This window comes from Notolabrus celidotus, chromosome 4 (genome assembly GCF_009762535.1).
Source record: "Notolabrus celidotus isolate fNotCel1 chromosome 4, fNotCel1.pri, whole genome shotgun sequence".
NCBI classification, from domain to species: Eukaryota; Metazoa; Chordata; class Actinopteri; order Labriformes; family Labridae; genus Notolabrus; species Notolabrus celidotus.
Genome location: NC_048275.1, coordinates 18,424,877 through 18,444,268, shown reverse-complemented (window position 1 = coordinate 18,444,268; position 19,392 = coordinate 18,424,877). Strand labels below are relative to the sequence as shown.

The 19,392-nt window shown below is 40.2% G+C and overlaps 2 protein-coding genes across 6 annotated transcripts in view; one reads left to right on the top strand and one right to left on the bottom strand.

Moving 5' to 3' along the window:
- LOC117811295 (equilibrative nucleoside transporter 1-like) overlaps positions 1 to 7,153 on the top strand; it is a 50,220-nt gene extending 43,067 nt beyond the window's left edge. For all 5 annotated transcript variants that reach the window (XM_034681476.1, XM_034681477.1, XM_034681480.1 and 2 more), the window contains 5 exons: positions 295 to 374; positions 549 to 657; positions 2,134 to 2,219; positions 5,103 to 5,302; positions 5,398 to 7,153. In XM_034681476.1, coding sequence (XP_034537367.1) covers positions 295 to 374; positions 549 to 657; positions 2,134 to 2,219; positions 5,103 to 5,302; positions 5,398 to 5,509 — 587 coding nt within the window. In that variant the 3' untranslated portion in view covers positions 5,510 to 7,153. The remainder of the gene's footprint in view (positions 1 to 294; positions 375 to 548; positions 658 to 2,133; positions 2,220 to 5,102; positions 5,303 to 5,397) is intronic.
- A 3,667-nt stretch (positions 7,154 to 10,820) lies between these two features.
- Positions 10,821 to 19,392, bottom strand: part of LOC117811136 (atlastin-2-like) — a 21,751-nt gene continuing 13,179 nt past the window's right edge. The window contains exons 4-14 of the mRNA XM_034681225.1: positions 18,865 to 18,996; positions 18,646 to 18,750; positions 18,509 to 18,559; positions 18,363 to 18,419; positions 17,952 to 18,044; positions 17,583 to 17,721; positions 17,343 to 17,470; positions 17,097 to 17,153; positions 16,561 to 16,632; positions 14,595 to 15,026; positions 10,821 to 12,900 (exon numbers count right to left, since the gene is read on the bottom strand). Coding sequence (XP_034537116.1) covers positions 12,781 to 12,900; positions 14,595 to 15,026; positions 16,561 to 16,632; positions 17,097 to 17,153; positions 17,343 to 17,470; positions 17,583 to 17,721; positions 17,952 to 18,044; positions 18,363 to 18,419; positions 18,509 to 18,559; positions 18,646 to 18,750; positions 18,865 to 18,996 — 1,386 coding nt within the window. The 3' untranslated portion in view covers positions 10,821 to 12,780. The remainder of the gene's footprint in view (positions 12,901 to 14,594; positions 15,027 to 16,560; positions 16,633 to 17,096; positions 17,154 to 17,342; positions 17,471 to 17,582; positions 17,722 to 17,951; positions 18,045 to 18,362; positions 18,420 to 18,508; positions 18,560 to 18,645; positions 18,751 to 18,864; positions 18,997 to 19,392) is intronic.

Sequence of the window (19,392 nt, the reverse complement as noted above, 5' to 3'; positions counted from 1 at the left end):
TCTCGGCGCCTCTCTCACACTTTAAAGTTTGACCACTTAAATACACAAGTACCATGGAAACCAAACCCACTGACGTGTTTGTTGCAGTTTGTGTTTTCATAACATCTCAGATGTCCACTCTAAGCCTTTGGCATTCATCACTACTGCCCTAGAGCGCAATGGAAATACTTAGCACATGAGATTTCAATTGTTATATAACAAACAGCTTCTTCAATGAGGTAATAATGGTCTAAACTACATGTGCCACATTTGACCAAAATGAACAAATGGCCTTTCTTCTTGTTTGATTTTCAGATAGCGCTGCAGAGAAGCAACCTGTGGTCAGTCTGACTGATGAAGAGCCCAGCGTGTCAGTGTTCAGCATCTTCAAACAGGTGAAATGAAAACTCTGAACTTGCACAAGCTTGATGTCACATTCAATCCTGACCATCAATAACTGTAGATGTTGAGCCATTAAACCTTTTCATCATTCCTTTAAGAGTCAGACCGAGGTGTTCAAGCGTTATTAATGATGTTGGTCTCCTGTTGGTCTTGTGCTCTCTGATTAGATCTGGGTGATGGCCCTGTCTGTGAGCTTCATCTTCACCGTCACCATCGGGACATTCCCAGCAGTCACAGTTGAGGTTAAGTCCACAGTAGCAAACGGGGGCGACTGGGGTGAGTCCCACACAAGTTTGGAAACAAAACTTTGTTTGTTTCTCCACATGAAGATAGCAGGCTGGGAAGATTTCAAACTCCTAACCTCCAACACAATCACTTAATTTTCCAAGGAAACTATGTTGTGAAACAGTTTCACAGAGTTTAATCAAATTCCTCTATTGAAAGTAATAATTTCTTGTGAAAGGAAAAGGTCTCCTGTAGGCTGTTAATCTCTGAGACAGAAGTATGGACTGATCTCTGGCCTTAACCTTTCTGTCACAGAGAGACCTATTCATACTTCACTGCTGCTTTCATTGCAGCTCTTTGGGGTTTACATGAAACTGGCTGTGAACAGTGCTTATTTTTGAGTACGTATAGAATTTGTAGTCGCTGTTCAGAAGCTCTTCTCAGACTCATGTATCAAAGTCTAAACAGCACATTAACTAATACAACTGCATTGTAACAGCAGAGTTGTGTTGACCTTAAACTATGACACACTTAGCCATTAAGCCTCTGTTGTGACTCTGACATATGCCTTGGAGGTTCTTGTGATCTGACTAGGGTTGCAAGATTCTGGGAATTTTTTCACTTTCCATGGGAATTAACAGGATTTTATGGGAATTAACAGGAATAAACCAGGAATTTACTAAATTGAAGGTTGGCTCTTAATAAGGGAATTTTAAATAAAGTTGGGGAAAATATATTTTAGCATAACCCTGACTAAAACAACCAGGCAAGGGGCGCTTGTGGCCTAGCGGTCTAAGCGCCCCACATACAGAGGCTACAGTCCTCGTCACAGGGGTCGCCGGTCCGATTCCCGGCCGCGACCATTTCCTGCATGTCTTCCCCCGCTCTCTACTCCACTCTCTTCAACTGTCCTATAAAATGAAGGCAAAAAGGCCAAAAATATAACTAAACCCCCCCCCAAAAAAAATAACCAACCAGGCAAGTACAGTTGAGTATGCTATTCCTCAATTACATGCACATAGTACACTGCTGACGGCAGGGCTATTGCTATTGAGACCACGCCCCCATACGCACTTTTTATTTAACATTTTGAATGGGACTTTGTTGGGATTGCATTTTTGTTCATTTTTGAATGGGTTGGGTCGGGGGGGATGAGTAATATTTAACTCAACATTCATGTTTTTGTTCTTCAATGAAATAATTGATTGTTCAATAAAATATTTAACACTTGATAAAGTTCTACTTACAAATAAATCTGTTTTAATTAAATTATTTTGGATGGATGTCTGCTTATAACAAAAACAATATTTATGCTTGGATATGATACCTTTCCATTAAATTACCCTCAATTCCCATAAATTCCAATTTGGAATATTTCCAAAATTCCCCAGCTTAATTTACCATGGAAATTTACTGGAAAATGTCCACCCCTTTGCAACCCTAGATCTGACACATGCAGTGTCTTCTCTTTTGACAAAAATATATAAGAGAGTTTTAAACAGCTTGTTTGTGTCACTCTCTCCTCAGAAATGTACTTCATCCCTGTGTCATGCTTCCTCCTCTTTAACGTGATGGACTGGGCCGGCAGGAGTCTGACGGCCGTCTGTATGTGGGTCAGTAGTAACACTTTTTTTCATCACACTCACTCTCTCATCAGCTCCTTTTTTAAGTTTCATTGCTGACTTAAACACTTCAAAGACTCTGTCCTGACAATAGCTGTCAAGTCTCCCGCAGGGGGATCTACTCAGGCGAAACTTGAGAGCTAATCTTGTCATAACTTGTTGGTACTCCGATACACTTTGACAGAGTATTTTTCAGAAGCCGAGGCAGTGTGTATTGCAAGTTTGTTGTTCTGACAGTGATTCATGCTTCCATAGCTCTACCAATAAATCAACAGTCACAGTTAGCTTGTTTACAAACACTTCAGCCTTAATGTGATATTTGGAGTGGTCTATTGTTGACTTGGATGTGTGTGAACACACGTGTTGACATTCTAATGAAAGCCTTCAGCTGTGTAAAACATTTACACACCCGTAAATCTCTGCCATGAGTAGAATAGTGCAAAACACCATTCACTCAGAGTTCTGAGCAAATAAGAAGCAGAAGAGTTGTGTTGCTGAAATCAAGCTTTTAATTTAAAGAGAAGAGTCTTCCTCTGAGAAGTAGTTTTGTTGTTGACATCAGAAGTTTACCCTCTCAACTCTTGCATGCACATCCAGATGAACAACGACCCCCCTTGAACCGTTGATTTCTCATAAAACAGTACCAGAAAACAACAACAAAAAAAAAGCTATTCAAATGTCCTGAAATCCAGAGGAAATGATCAGATTGGATAAATAGTTTACGAACTGAGAACAGCTGGTGAGCCCTGTACTCTCAGTGCAGATAACAACAGTCATCTGCTCAGAGAGCATGTGAGTTTGTTTATCATTATTTAGCAACAATGAGCAGGGTCATGTGAAGGTTTACTCTGAGGTGCTTTGGTCTGTCATGTCTTTTAACAAACCCCCCATTCATAAACAAGATCTTGATCCCTGTCCTGTAATGGTTAATCCACCATGGAGAGAGAGTGTGAAGAAGTGAGATTGTTGTTGAACTCTGCTGTCCCACATGCTTAAAATCATATATCCAGGAATTGAAATCAAAAATGCTAATTTTAATGGTTAAAATAAGTAAAATGTTGAAAGAACTGACCTATTTTTTTTCTTATTGTCCCTTTAAGCATGACTTTACACAGTGAGATGCAAATTGGCTGAATACACCACATAGCTGCATCTTAAAGCTCCAGTTAAGAGTTTTTAGCCGGTTAAGAGAAAGATTGAAAACAATATTGATCACCTCTTTGTGACCTAAAAATGCTCTCAGCATAAAGACAGATTATTTTAATGTTTGAAACTCTTCTGGGAAGTATTGATATTAACACTCATCCCACTTAAGGGATGCATTTAATTGTTCAAATAGAGCAGGGTGAGAATAATAGATAATCCAATCTTCAAATCTCCACAAACCAAAATATCCTCTCATGAGCTTTAAGACACATAATGATTCATCTTATCATTGATGTCATTACAGATTGATGTTGTGATTTTGTTTCTAGCAGGTCAGGAAAATAGGAATAATATATTCTTAGAGTAGATGCATTAAAATGATCAATGAAGTTATTTTCAGTTTTGCCCCCAAGATTGTTTACCTTACCTGTTAAAAATCTGTAATGTTAATATTGAAAGAGTTTTTCAAACCAAATTTCTTGGAGTTGTGATTGATCATAAGCTAACATGGAAACACCATATTGAATATATCAAGGGAAAAATGTCAGTCAATAGCAATCCTGTATAAATCTAGACATATTAAATTATAAGGCCTTACATATTATATATTGCGCACTGATTGTTCCTTACATGTCTTATTGTGTAGAGGTGTGGGGATCAAGACTGTATAAAATATGTACGTAGTATCCGTGACGTCACCCATCTGTTTCTGAAGAGCTGTTTTGAGGCCGGCGGCAGCGGCCATATTGCTGCTGTCAAGCGATTGTGACTTAAAGAGGCGCGCTTTGAGCCTCCCAGCCAACAGCTACAGTGTTCCCGCCTGTCAATCAAGTCAGCTGTGCCTCTCATTGGAAGACTCGTAATCTCAATATCTTCGAAATTGCTGCGTTAAAAAATGTGGTTTCCGGTACTTCCACTACTTGAGCAAGTCTCAAGCGGATCCTTGACGAACTGCAGATTTTAGCACTTCAGCATTGGACTCATATTTTTAGACCGGTAAAACAATTCTAAATTCTATAGTGGTGCTTCAAAAACGAGCCATCCGGGTTATCAACAAGGCTGATTATTAAGCCCACACTGACCTACTGTTTTTTAACTCTCATATTCTAAAATTCAAGGACTTATTATTTTACAAAATAATGCAAATAATATTCAAAGCAAAATCAAGCTCACTTCCACACACTGTACAAAAATTATTTTCAATTCGGAAGAGACAATATAATTTGAGAGGTGTCTTTTAACTTTACTGTACAAATAGCTAAAAAAGGATGATAAGAGTATGATAAGAAGATGTGTTTCTGTTGTTGGGGTTACATTTTGGAATGATGCAAGGATAAAACTAAAAACTTGTGACTCACTTTTAGTTTTCAAAAAAATGGTTTCTCATAGCAGTTTTTGAAGACTATAAGTGCTCATGTTTTGTTTTGTTTCTTTACACTTGGGAAGCTGGTAGCTTTATTTGAGAAAATTAGGCTAGGCTTAAATAAGCATCATGTTTCTGCCTAAGCCTTTTCAGTCATCACTAGATGCACTACTGTTGCTTTATTGAAAGTGTCTGTACTGTATAAAATATTGTGTTATGTATGATGACTCAATAAAACACTACTACCACTACTACTACTACTTGATAAGTCTTCACCCTCCCCACTCACATCTCATTGTCTGTGTTTTATTGTGATGAGTCTCTGTCCGTCCCTGTGGTTAACGTTACTGTTCTTCTCCATGCAGCCCGGTAAAGACAGCATCTGGCTGCCTGTGTTTGTGGCCATGCGGGTCATCTTCATCCCGCTCTTCATGCTGTGTAACGTCCAGCCTCGGACCTACCTCCCCGTTCTGTTCTCCCACGACGCCTGGTACATCATCTTCATGATCTTCTTCTCCTTCTCCAACGGATACCTGGCCAGTCTCTGCATGTGCTTTGGACCAAAGTAAGAACACCACACCCCCACTGTGAACCCACTGAGTTTCAAAGGTAAACCAACTCACCCCTGATGAATGTTGTCCCTCTGGTCTCTCCTTACAGGAAAGTGTCACAGCATGAGGCAGAGACGGCGGGGGCCATCATGGCCTTCTTCTTGTCCCTGGGCTTGGCGCTGGGTGCTGCGGTCTCGTTCGCTTTCCGGGCCATGGTCTAAAATCTCTGTTAAACCCTTCAGATTAGACCACCTCACCCTTCTACACTCCCCCTGTCCCACCTGAACAGGAGAGGAAGTTGCAGATGAGAAGACTCAAGGACAGCAGTCTTCTAAAGTGTACAGCAGAGACTCATCTCCAAAACCTCAGCAGCAGTATAAAGCTGAAACCCCATATTTGATTTGATTTGATTTGAAACTGAGACTTGTTTCCTGAGGACATTCTCTATCATTGCCAATGATCAAACAGGTTTTGTCTTTGAGGTAAATTTAGCAGAAAGCAACTGGAAGAGCAAACCAAAACCAAAAGTGTACAAAATTGGCTGCAGTGGCTCATTTTGTAGAAGACTGGAGAAATGATGATTAAAAATATCCAACAAACCACATCCTGAGCCCAGCCAGGGTTCATGAAGAAGGCCTGAACACATGAAGAGCCTCATTCATAACACTTCATTTTGCACCAAGTTAGAAAGATTTTTTTATATCTCAAGCCAAAAGTTTGGTTCACTTAGTTTGACACGTTATTAGAGTACATGTGAGGTCATGACATTGCTTAAAAAATGTCATGTCATCATATTTTTATAAATGAGGCTCTTAGATTTTGATGTTCAGCTCATCATTAACCATAAAACTCAACTCATCACTCTTTAAACTGTGATACTCAATGTGTGTGTTATGACGTTTACACATCAAATATAAAACATCCCTCTGGACTGTTGCAGCTTTGAACGCTGATCAAGCCAAATAGAACAAGACGACATGGGTCAATGATGATAAACTTTGAAGGGAGGTCAAGTCGTGTGTGTGTGTGTGTGTGTGTGTGTGTGTGTGTGTGTGTGTGTGTGTGTGTGTGTGTGTGTGTGTGTGTGTGTGTGTGTGTGTGTGTGTGTGTGTGTGTGTGTGTGTGTGTGTGTGTGTGTGTGTGTGTGTGTGTGTGTGTGTTAAGTTTCTTTATAACAATCCAGTCAGTTCGTCAAAAATGTAATGACTGAACCCTGAAGACGAGGTTTGAATGAATAATCTGGGCTACTAACAGCTGAGTATTCATTGTTTGCGTGTCTGTAGTTGAGATGAATTTGTACCAGTGTTGGTATCTTCATTAGAGTTAAATTTTCCAAATAGAGCAGGGGGTCACATTTTCTGTGTTGGCTGTCAGCTCACATGATTTATTTTTTTTACTGTTACTGTGTCTTCCTGAAGAGAATTAGCCACAGTGTAATTAGAAAAGAGTAAAATATGTGGCTATCATGGGATGTGCCAACGTGAGCAAACTTGAGTTCTTACTGTGACCTTTCTCGTTTAACATGTTCTCTGGAAGCTGATTTTTATATAAATATAGTTTGTTGTACGTTTTTCAAACTGTTCCTGGTTTATTTTTGTTATGAAGTGGAGGATGTGTTAATAAGCCTCCTATCTATCAGTGTTATGTTTTAATTTACAGTTTTGTGGCCTTTTTTTAAAATATAGTTTTAAGTCCGTTTTACTTGTGCACAGTATTTGTAACATTGGCTGTGTACATACTAACAGCCTGTTTGTTTAAATGCAGAACTGCTCTAATTGTGTTGTGGTTTATTTAGGAGTCTGGCATGTAAGTTCAAAATGTTACAAACAGTTCAGTGATCAAATAAAACAGTGTATTTTTAAGAATCTGGCTCCCTCTGCTGGTCACTTGTAGAAACACACTAGTTAAGAAGAATATTGGCATGGATTATTTTCAAACTAAAAACATGTTAAATAGTTAATCAGTAAACTTATGTATTTAATTCACTTAAACAGCATTGCTGCACTTAAAGATGAATGCCATGTAAACAAACACCTGCTATGCTCATAGTTATTTGTCTCCCTCATGTTGCCTTTGTCTCACTGAACTTTGTGAAACAAGGCCACTAATTGAGAAACTGCTCAAAGAAATCCACTTTTGTATTCTCAGAAATACAAGAATTCCCTTTAGTCAAATTTGGATACCATCCAAGAATTCTAATTTAGTATTTTTCCCATGACCCTAAGTTACCGACTGAACTCAGAGTTTCTCCTGGTTTAACACTCTTCATCCAACCTCGTATAATCCATTCAAATAAAGCCTTGAGATCAGTCATGGGAATGCAACTCTCAAAAATATGTTGAAAACAGTGATAAGTACTTGAAAACAACCTGCCAGATGAGAAAGGTACTTATCTGAGTTTCCTTTTACACTGAACACCTCCAGCATTGACCTTAAACTCTAAATGATTTGTGTTTTTGGCGTATTGCAGTGACAAAAAACCCCATTGATCGATGACCAATACTAAAGTTGATTGCTGACTTTATATTAAAAAAGGAATACAGATTTGCTCATCCAGCATTAATGGAGCAATGTAAATATTAATGTGGTGTCCTGTTTGTGTCCTGAGTTCATGATTTACTCTTTTAGCCTCTGGTTTGGTCTCCACCGTCTCCTGAGGAAAGTATTGGCTGCTTTAGCTGCATAATGCCCCAATATACAGTATACAGTGGGGCAAAAAAGTATTTAGTCAGCCACTGATTTTGCAAGTTCTCCCACTTAGAAAGATGAGAGAGGTCTGTAATTTTCATCAGAGTTACTCTTCAACTATGAGAGACAAAATGAGGAAATCACATTAGGATTTTTAAAGAATTTATTTGTAAATTATGATGTAAAATAAGTATTTGGTCACCCGCAAACAAACAAGATTTCTGGCTCTCACAGACCTGTAACTTCTTCTTTAAGAAGCTCTTCTGTCCTCCACTCGTTACCTGTATTAATGGCACCTGTTTGAACTCGTTATCTGTATTAAAGACTCCTGTCCTAAGCCTCAAACAGTCAGACTCCAAACTCAACCATGGCCAAGACCAAAGAGCTGTTGAAGGACACCAGGAAGAAAATTGTGGACCTGCACCAGACTGGGAAGAGTGAATCTACAATAGGCAAGCAGGTCGGTGTGAATAAATCAACGGTGGGATCAATTGTAAGAAAATGGAAGACATACAAGACCATTGATTATCTCCTTCGATCTGGGGCCCCACGCAAGATCTCATCCCGTGGGGTCAAAATGATCATGAGAACGGTGAGCAAAAATCCCAGAACTACACGGAGGGACCTGATGAATGGCCTGCAGAGAGCTGGGACCAAAGTAACAAAGGCTACCATCGGTAACACACTACGCCGAGAGGGACTCAAATCCTACAGCGCCAGGCGTGTCCCCCTGCTTAAGCCAGTGCATGTCCAGGCCCGTCTTAAATTTGCCAGAGAGCATATGGATGATCCAGAAGAGGATTGGGAGAATATCATGTGGTCAGATGAAACCAAAATAGATCTTTTTGGTAAAAACTTAACTCGTCATGTTTGTCGGAAGAAGAATGCTGAGTTGCATCCCAAGAACACCATACCTACTGTGAAGGATGGGGCTGGAAACCTCATGCTTTGTGGCTGTTTTTCTGCAAAGGGGACAGGACGACTGATCCGTGTTAAGGGAAGAATGAACAGGGACATGTATCGTGAGATTTTAAGCCAAAACCTCCTTCCATCAGTGAGAGCATTGAAGATGGAACGTGGCTGGGTCTTCCAGCATGACAATGATCCCAAACACACCGCTCGGGCAACGAAGGAGTGGCTCCGTAAAAAGCATTTCAAGGTCCTGGAGTGGCCTAGCCAGTCTCCAGACCTCAACCCCATAGAAAATTTGTGGAGGAGTTGAAAAGTCTGTGTTGCCCAGCGACAGCCCCAAAACATCACTGCTCTAGAGGAGATCTGCATGGAGGAATGGGCCAAAATACCAGCTACAGTGTGTGCAAACCTGGTGAAGACTTACAGGAAACGTTTGACCTCTGTCATTGCCAACAAAGGTTATGTTACAAAGTATTGAATAGATCTTTTTGTTATTGACCAAATACTTATTTTCCACCATAATTTACTAATAAATTCTTTTAAAATCCTACAATGTGATTTCCTGGATTTTTTTTCTCATTTTGTCTCTCATAGTTGAAGTGTACCTCTGATTAAAAACTACAGACCTCTCTCATCTTTCTAAGTGGGAGAACCTCCAAAATCAGTGGCTGACTAAATACTTTTTTGCCCCACTGTATATGTTAACTAGCTTTTTGCCCACTTTATCAGTCTGATGTTTAAAGTTGAACACACACAGTGGGCTGTTGAATTATTCAGCTCGACACAGCTTCTCATTTAGGACAAAAAAATCTCCAACGAATTTTCACAAAGCATTAGTGCAGTCAAGAATACATAGGAGTACATTCGCTTACATTATGTTAATCTAGAAACCAATACTTGAAATCTCTAAAAACTATACCATGGAATAAAAACAGGAACTAAGTTACTCCAAGCACAGACAATTTAGTTTGAAATGCTGATCTGGAATTAAACAAATGTTACGTAGCTCAACACGCTTTCTGAGGTTGGACAGTGAATGTTTGTATGTTTGGGCAGAGTGGGAAACAGAGAGAACATTTCAAAAGATACGTATCATTCTTTATTTCAAAAACTTCTAACACGGGCTGAAGATATGACCATGGGTGCTCAGGAGGATGATTATATCCATCATTACCACCTCTACATGAACTTCCTGATCCCAGATATATTTGCTCTGTGTTTGCTCCACGTTCAACTGTGGAGACGCACGATATACAGGTATGACTAAACCAGAGACAAACAGAACTACACAAACACATTTTACTGTCTTAGGTATCAGATTTCAGAAAAAAGAAGGAAATGTATGAGCTGACTTCAAAGCAAAAGTAGTGAGTAACTAGAGCATTGATAGAAATATAGTGAAGGAAGAAGTACAATAATTGTCCTCTGAATGTAGTGGAGTAAAAGTAATACGTATCCACAAAAAATAATACTCAAGTAAGGTACAGATACTCAAATACTATACTTTAGTACAGTACTCAAGTAAATTTACTCTGTTACTGTCCCCCATTGCTCAAAATTTGCTTTTTATGTGTGAAGTATACTGTGTTCATAATAGTACCCTCACCGTGTTCAAGTTGTTCTTCTTCCTCATCTAAAAGTTTTTCCTCCTCTTTTAGACACATATCTGCTTTTTTTGAAGGTATACTTTAAACTGCAGCTCCTGGATAACATGCTCTATTAAGGTTTATGAATCCTGTTCTAATTTTAGCTTTGGTAGTTTCAAAAATCATGTAAACTATTATATATAAAAACATTACACGATCAAAGGTGAAAAAACTATAAGACTATAATAAGATTACATGTTTTTATTCAGGCTTAATGTCTTTTATAAGAAGTAAAACTTACCTAAAAGGAACAGACACAAAAAAAAAAAAAAAAAAGAGTCAAAAAATGTATTGATTATTTATTCTTAAGATATGCATTTTATTCAAAAATAATTTACCAGATATCTTTAAAAGGCAGACAGACACTGTCTCCAGCTCACTCATCACAACCAGAAGTTCCTATCACAATCCAAGAATACACATCACGTGTTTCTATTAACGTCTGTCCTCATGACGGGGACAGAACTAGTGTAAACCCTACAGCAGCAATTTTTCAATCTTAAACAAACCATCGACTGTTAAGCTGATCAAAAGAAGAAAAAATAAACAGCCATGGTCAACTGATTCACTATAAAATGTATACAGTTTATTTAAATATTTAATCCAACATACATGCCCAATTTGTCGTAACGAGTGACCACAGAGAAAAAAAGAGACTGTACAGTATTAGACTGGCGTTTGAGCTGAGAGATAATGTGGATGGAATCAACGCAAAAGAGCCGAGACAGACGTGATGAAGCTGTTAGTGAAAAAATCCCTTCCTGTTAAAGAGGAAACGTAGTGACTCAGATTCATGCAGCTCAAGAGGAAGGCAGGAGACTGAATCCTCTGTCAGTTTATGATGAACCTCAACATTTGGAGAGATATGCTTTCTATCTGCTTTCTCACTGGGCGTTAGATCAGAAGATTAGATTTATGGCCCCAGGCTAATTATGAAGCTACCTTAGCTTAGCACAAAGATTGCAAATAGGGAAAGCAGCTAACCTGGAAAAATGATAGCCTGAAAAGGTCACTGATTGCTGACTAGTTTGATTTGTGCAAATAAACAAATAATTAGAATGATAGTTTGCGCTTTTACAGAGCATGCTGTCATAAAATGACAAATTTATTATGAGAACAAAATGATTCAGAATCCGGTTTGTACGTAAATGTAATTATTAAATTATAAAGTGTCAAGAACTGAGCTTTGGAGTAACTGGTTGAGGCCAATTTTAACATTTCAACCACTGTTTTATCCAAGGCTCCATTCCAAGGCTTCAGCTTCATATTCATCCCGCTTAAATGGTATCAATCTTCCCATCAAAGTCCATGTGAGAAAGTAACAGGCATATTTTACATGATGTCAAACGTTTCCTTGAAAGAAGTTAATGTTTAAGATTTCTATCAGCAAAAGCTAAAAGCTCCTAAAACTGCGAGGAGAAAAAAAGGGCTGGTTCAGCTTCAATGAAAGGCAGCAGAAAAGCAAAATTTCAACAAGAGAATCAAGAGACCTGGCTTCAAAAGCCCTGAGCTAGCTAAGTGCTATCGCTAAGTGGCACCACAAAGAGGGCCAAAACACTGGCAGGTCTGCCAAGAGACACTAAAAGCCAGATCACTTTAAAAGAGTATGTCAGTTCTGCATTAAAAACAAACATCAGCAGAGAGGCTCAAGGCTTCCTAAAGATCTCTTCAGGGTCACATTCACACACTTTTAAAGGGAGAGACGGTAGCTTGTGCTTTTAGGAGACAGAAGAAAAGTAAACTGAACCGTCTGGCCTGTGAGACGAAACAAAGAAATGCACGGACATCAGGTTATAAGTTTGCATTCATTGTTGTTACAGCTGCTCAAAGCCGTGTCAGTTTTCCCTGAATTACAGCTCAATCCTGAAGCGATACAGTCTGCTGCAAGCAAACGCGTCAGTGTGTCTACAGTACGCACTACAACACAACAGGTGTCTATCACAGCATGGCACACTGGAGGAGATGACAGTCTTTCAGGTCCTGGTTTGGCGTCTCTGCTCAGTCCTCTCATTAACATGCAGTTCCTGCTCTGAGGCACTGGGTGGCGTTGATGAGCAGCACAGATAGTGAGCCTACAGGTCCATAACAGCAGATACAGAGCGTGCAGTGAAGTGTTGGGGGGGAAGGAGGAGGGGGGAAGCTTTGGTGTTGAGCGAGTTCCACAGTTGAAGGACTGAACGCATGGAGCGAATGGGCAGGAGGGCGATGAGCATGACGGGCAAGGTGAAGAAAGAGGAGGAGGATCGTCAGTGAGTCTTTAACTTGGCGTGCTGCGAGCCCTGTTCTGTCAAGCTGGCTTTGATGGAGTTAACCACCGTCTGTCTGACGTTGTCTTCCATATAATGTTCGCTTAATGGCTTCAGAACCTGCAGGAGAGGAGACAAAAACAAGACTATGTTTGAGTCGAAGCCAAATAAACACATCAAAAAAACATCTACACAAAGGGGACAAAGAAATGTAAAGAAGGAGGTCAGGGAAGCACAACCTTTACAGAAAATAAAGAACATAAAATGAATGTAGTCTCCAACATGCAGACCACAAAACGCAGCAAAGCTTCTCACTCAAAGATTCACAACTGAACAAAACCTTGAACAGAAAAAAACATTAAGAAATCAGAAATGAATCATTCAAGGTACGTAAAAACCGTTTCAGCAGACTGTGAGTCCTCCAGATCCTGAGATGAGTCCGGCCTGCCGGGGTTTGGACACATTCAGAGAGAGCTGAGAGTTAAAGTAGAAGAATCCAGCACCACTGGACTTAAAAACAAACAAAAAAAGAAGCAAGCTAACTGCAGAGGCGTCTACGTAAGAGGAAACTGTAACAGTCTGTAAACCCGATAGTCGTCCAGCAGCAGCTAGTTACTCCTCTTGTAGTTGTTGTTAAGAGGAGTCACAGCTCTGAGGTGGAGCGTCGCTCCTGATGGGAGTGAATCGAGGAGAGAGACGGGCCAAGCCAGGCGCCTCCTGATAGGCTCTACAAGTTTGGAAAACACCTGAGAGGACAGTGGAGGAGGAAGAGGAGAGTTAACAAGTCAAACGAGACAGGGACACGTGGAAGGAGGCAGGGAAAAAAAAAATGTCAAAATTGATCCAGGGGAGTGATACAGGTAAAAAAAAAAAAAAAAGAACGTAGGTGAGCTGTAGGTGTAAGTGAGCCATACAAAAGGAAAGAATAAAAGGAGACAGGTGACGGAAGGAGGAAATGGAAAGAAATGGGGTATGATTGAGAAAAAGGCGAGCAGAAGATCAGAGAAGTGACACCTCTCACCTTTCTGATCATCTTCTGTAGAGCACAAGGAAGGAGGGAGGGAGGGAGGGGAGGGAGAGAGACAAGAGCAGAGGAATGAGGAAGTCAGAGGACACATGTAGGCTGCATTCACAGTGAAACAAATGCATTTCAGAAACACAGACGCACACTCTGATTTCATATCTGTTCTCCTGGGTGAGGACTGCAGGCCAAAAAAACGGAGTGAGCGATGAATAACAAAGGAGAAGGACAAATAAGAGTGAGTGTGGAGGGAGAGGCTGGGAGTGAAACAGTAGCTCCCCTAGAGTCAGGTGGATGATGGGAAGTGAAGACAAAGACAAACAAAGACATAAAGTGGACAGACTCTTGAAAGGACTCTTGTTGAAAACCTGGAAATAAAGCAAACATGGAAAACTAAAGGGAATTTCAAAATGATATAAAAGTCCTCTGTGGAAACGAACTCACTCTCTCTCTCTCTCACTCTCTCTCACTCTCTCACTCTCTCTCTCACTCTCTCTCACTCTCTCACTCACACTCACACTCACACTCACACTCACACTCACACTCACACTCACACTGTATCCCTGGCGAAGAAAGGTGTATTAAAAAAAAATGCTATTCACTGAAAAACTGGGTCCACAAACCAAGCTTTGCCAAAACTGCTCCCTGGTAGGACCATGTTTTAGATCTGTAGTGAAACTCTGAACATCAAAGCCTCATCATGTTCACATTACAAAGAAAACACAAGCAGCCATCAATTTTTGATTTCACAAGAGATAAAGACCTCCTCCCTCCTCTCAGGCTCAACACCCACCTGTTCCCAGAGTAACTCGGCCACTTGGTCTATCGAAGTCCCCACCTCTCGAAACTCTCCAGAATACTTCACGTACGCCCAGGCACACAGTGACAGCAGTGCCACGCCCATCAACAGGTTAGCCAGCGCCGCTAAGGGGCTCAGACCGATGAAGCCCGTGACCCCGGACACCACGTAGGTGACGAACATGACAGTGAAAAGTGTGGCGGGTGTGCGAGCGGCGTAGAAGATGTTTTTGCCGTCGTTGTGTTTGGAGAAGTTGGCGTAGGTCTCGTCCAGCTCCGCCTCCAGCTGGTTCTGGTAGCGCTGGCAGAAATCGTCTCCACCCATTTTCTTCACTGAGCGGAAGAAATGCACAGAGTTCTCGCGGAACTCTCCGTGGGAACGCTCGAGGTCAGTCGGGGCGATGTATGGCTTGTCCCCACCGCATACCTGAGAAGGAAAGAGATAACAGTGTTTGAGACAGAGGATGTAGGAGCATTAAAATCCAGTATGACAAACACAAAGTCACATATGGAAATATTGATGTTATTAACCCTCCTGTTGTGTTGTGGCTCAAATTGACCCTTTTTAAAATCTATTTTAGGCAATATATGCCTTCCAAACCAGCTAAATGCAGCATAAAAATCTGGGCAGCATGTGACAGAGGAGGTGATTCATGTTAATTTATCAACATTTATCAACATTATTACATGACGTATGTCATGTAAAACTATTGTATTTATATTTAGGGCTTTCCATTGTACATAAAAAAGTTTTAACATTAATTTGAATGAAAAACGAGTGAGTTATCCTCATTGAACCATGATCTGTGAGAGTTAAAGAACACCAATGGACTAAATCCTGAATTAAATGGTTAGTAATGGAGTTAAAAATTTGATTTAAAAAAAATGTGTACTGGGATTTTTTGAAACTTTTGGATAATTGAATATGCACCGGGTCAAATTGACCAAGGAACATTATTGCTGTTCCAGAGAAACTAACATAACAGGAGGATTAAAGAGGGGTCATACAGAGTTTTTAACTATTAAATTCAAGCACTTAACAGAATACTAAAACACTTCAGTTACCTTCATCATCATCATATAAAAATTGACACTTCGGAAAAACAATATTCAAGCATTTCAGCTTTTAACGTTTTTTTTGTTTGTTTGTTTTTTTTAGAATATTTTATTTTGCTTTTCAAATTTAAACACAAACAGAAAATAGACTTATACAAAGGACAGAAAAGAAGAGAAGGCAGCCTAATGTATTAGAGGAGTTAATAGTTCAGAATGAAAACAGACAGTAGGTAGTTCCAAAATAACGATAAAAAATAAAAATTATAATAATTTTTTTTTAAAAGTTAAAAAAATAGACGAGACAAAAATTTCTGTATCTTTTTTAACTGCTGAATGTATTAAAAATCGTCCCCGAGCAGAAACCTGGTATCTCCAAAACCCCTACTTTCAAGGAAATAAAAAAACCCCAATGTTTTCACATAACTAAACACTGCATGAGATTTAACCACATGTTTTTTTAAAATATAGAATACAAATTCAAAAGGAGGTCAAAAGCATAAACAGAAAAAAAAGAGATAAGGATGGAGATACAAGGTTTCTGCCCGACAGCGATAATATTAAACTTAGATTATGTTTTAATCATGGCTAATTAATATTCAACACACATGCTATTCAATACAGCCAAGTATGTATCTGTGATGTGAACAACAAACTTCTGATCATGTTGAAAGAAGTGTTGTCAACGGAGAAGTGTAACACAAAAAATCTTAATCTTGCAAAATATCACTTAAAACTGAGCATTTTCTAAAATTTCATCACTGATATTGTATAGCTGCACGCCAACATGAGCTCAAACCATACTGTCAGGGTTCAGATCATTTGAGACGGTTGTAATCCTAGAGTGACCCCTGGTGGTCTTTGTGCTGTTGAATATAATCCTGACTGAGGTCAAACCATGCTCTCACCTGCTCCATGCTCTTGCTGTACATGTCTTTGGCTCCTGCCACAGCAGTCAGGTTGTTGGCTTCTGCAGTTGCCTGACAAAACAAGATAACACAATGAGGCCAAGACAGCTTTGATGACAACAGGAGATCAAAATACAAAGATCCTTGGTGGCACAGTCGAGATCTGGGGTTCTTCCTCTGGCCATTGACAATGATGACCTGAAAGAGTCATTGCTTCTTGATATTGCTCAAACCCTTGAAATATTGTGGTGGCCGGATGAGCAAAAACTGGAACGGCTGTGTAAGTGTGACGTGTTTAAGCTTAATAATTATGTTTCAAAATCCTGGAACCGAAGACAAGACAGTCTCTTAAATCAGGTCCATAACAGTGAATTGATCTGCTGTGCACTCTGACCCTGACTCTGTAATGTGAGCTCGTGTAAGCTGGGTATATGGACACATGTATGACAATAATGAAATAAAAACTTCAAACTTCATAAATTAGAAGGGGTGACCCAAAAGTACCAAAACCCCTTGGGTTTGAGAGAGAAACTAACCTGCAGCATGGACTTTGGGTGAGGCAGCTCCTCCCCTTGGTAGATCTTTATGTAAGCCTGTAGAGAGGTAAAAAATAAATACATTTTCCTGTACAATCATCTGTCATCATCGGCCAAAAAATATTTGTATCATTTGTCTGTATCATTAGACTAAGCAGCAGTGTTTAATTTGTCTCTTTGCATCTCTATCAAGACGTGCCCTATCATTGTTAAGAAACTCAAGAGTTGAATGAAGTCCTGCAGGACCTTGAAGTACTCCAGTAGATCTCTGCAGGTGACTTTGTTGCCTCCGATCTCCTTCACCACCAGTCGTTCTGGAGCAAGCAGAAGAGGCACCAGCTTGTGCAGATACTTCTTGAACTCCCCGTCAATGTCTTAAACACAAACACAAACACATGCATGTTGATTGACCTCAGCAGCCTGACAACTCCAGCCTAATCATCAATATAATAAACACATGTATGTTCCTTTATTTGTATTCCTCACCCTTCAGCCTTCCATCAAAGTAGGGGTTGGTAGCCACCTTTAGGCCAGGGTGTGGCAGCAGGAAGCAGTTGATGTTGGAGAAGCAGGAGTGGATGTGCTTCCTCACATTCTGCAGCTCCTCGTGTTGGTTCTGTTTCACCTGAGTCAGCAGAGAACATTCAAGTGGATGAGAGACAGTGTGTGCTGTTCCTTTCAGTAAGTCCTGCTTTCATGTTTAAACATGTGACATTCTCATATGTGAACAAATGACAGTTTGCATGTCTGTGCTTCATAAAAAAAAAGAAGAGTTATGGTGTGTCCAACAGGAAGAGCGAGTGTGTGAGTTGCTGCAGAGACAACCCTCAGCTTGATTTAAACGATCATTCTCACCTGTAGTCTTTTATCCAGGAAGTGGTTGCCTCCCTCCAGACCGTAGCCGTGTTCATAAGGATAACTCCAGTCCCGGATCAGGAACATCAGGGACTGGAATACAACAGAAACTGTATTTTCAATGGTGTATATCATTAATTGGTAAGGAATACACCACTGTCTCCACAGTAACAACATTTCAGAGGACGGTATATGTGCTCTGACTGGATCAAAAGTGAATTATAATGAATGCAGAGGTGCTCCTTGTAAGGCATCAAATAAAAGATACAAACACTTTTTCTCAAGAATTTACAATCCGGTTGGGGATTAAGTTTCTCAAAGGTGGCACAGAAAACCATGTTTCATCATCTACTACTTCTAATAACACCACAAAAAGGCCTTTTTTCTTTAGAGTACAGCAGCTGTCATCACCTGGAAAGGTTTCAGGTAGATCTCTTCCATTGCCAGTCGGCCATACTCTGTGAAGAGCTGCAAATGAGAGAAAAATAAATCACCATCAGATTACAGAAGTTCCTGTTACAGACTTTGATGCTTTGAAAAGAAGAAGGGACATCAACCTGTAGGTGCTGCAGGTCGTCCTCCTGGATGTTCTGGGTGAGATTGTACACCTGAAAACAAAAAACACACACCACATGAGACATGACTGTTGACATCTTTAAGAGGACATTAAAAATGGTGCACCTTGAAGTCTCACCTGTATAGAGCTTGTCATGGTGCTGAGGGCAAACACAGTAGCACAGTCCTTGATGGTGGACTGGCTGTCAAATGCCCCCTGAGTGTCAACAAGGAGCACAGCCACCTGAAGAGAGGAGATGTAATGCATGTTATACCCTGCAAAGTCAGCTTCAGAGCAGTTTGGTTGTTTCCTTTTTTTTGTGCTCGCTTTTTATACACCCTACTAATAAGATACTACCTTACTGCCATCAGGCTTGTCGACCACGAAGACGTCGTTCCAGATCTGGATTCCTGTGGTCTCCCTCTCGCAGCCTCCTCTCCAGGTGAATCCTGTCAGTGGCTCATCATCGCCTCCCATCCATGAGTCATTCTGCAAGAGAGGGAAAGAGGGAGGAGAGTGAGATGCCACGAAATGGTGGAAGGAAGAGACAGAGAAAAGGAGGGAGAATCTACAAAGATTAAGAGACCAAAAGAGGAATGAAGGGAAGACGAGGGAATGAAAAAAGGCTCTGTGGTCCACCAATGTTTGGCTCATGAAGCAATCTCCTTTTTAAGGAGTTGTCTTTATTTGTGGTGAGGTAATGTTTTGTTTTATAGTGACTGGTGAGCCCTCATTAGTGTGAATTTGTTTTTGACCACAATGTTCCCCAACCCTGTTCCAAAGTTTGAACACTGAATTTGGCATGCAGTTGTTTTAAAGCTAACACCACCATCAGACCACACTCTGATAAACCTTATATAACTAACCACACATCTATGTAAGAAG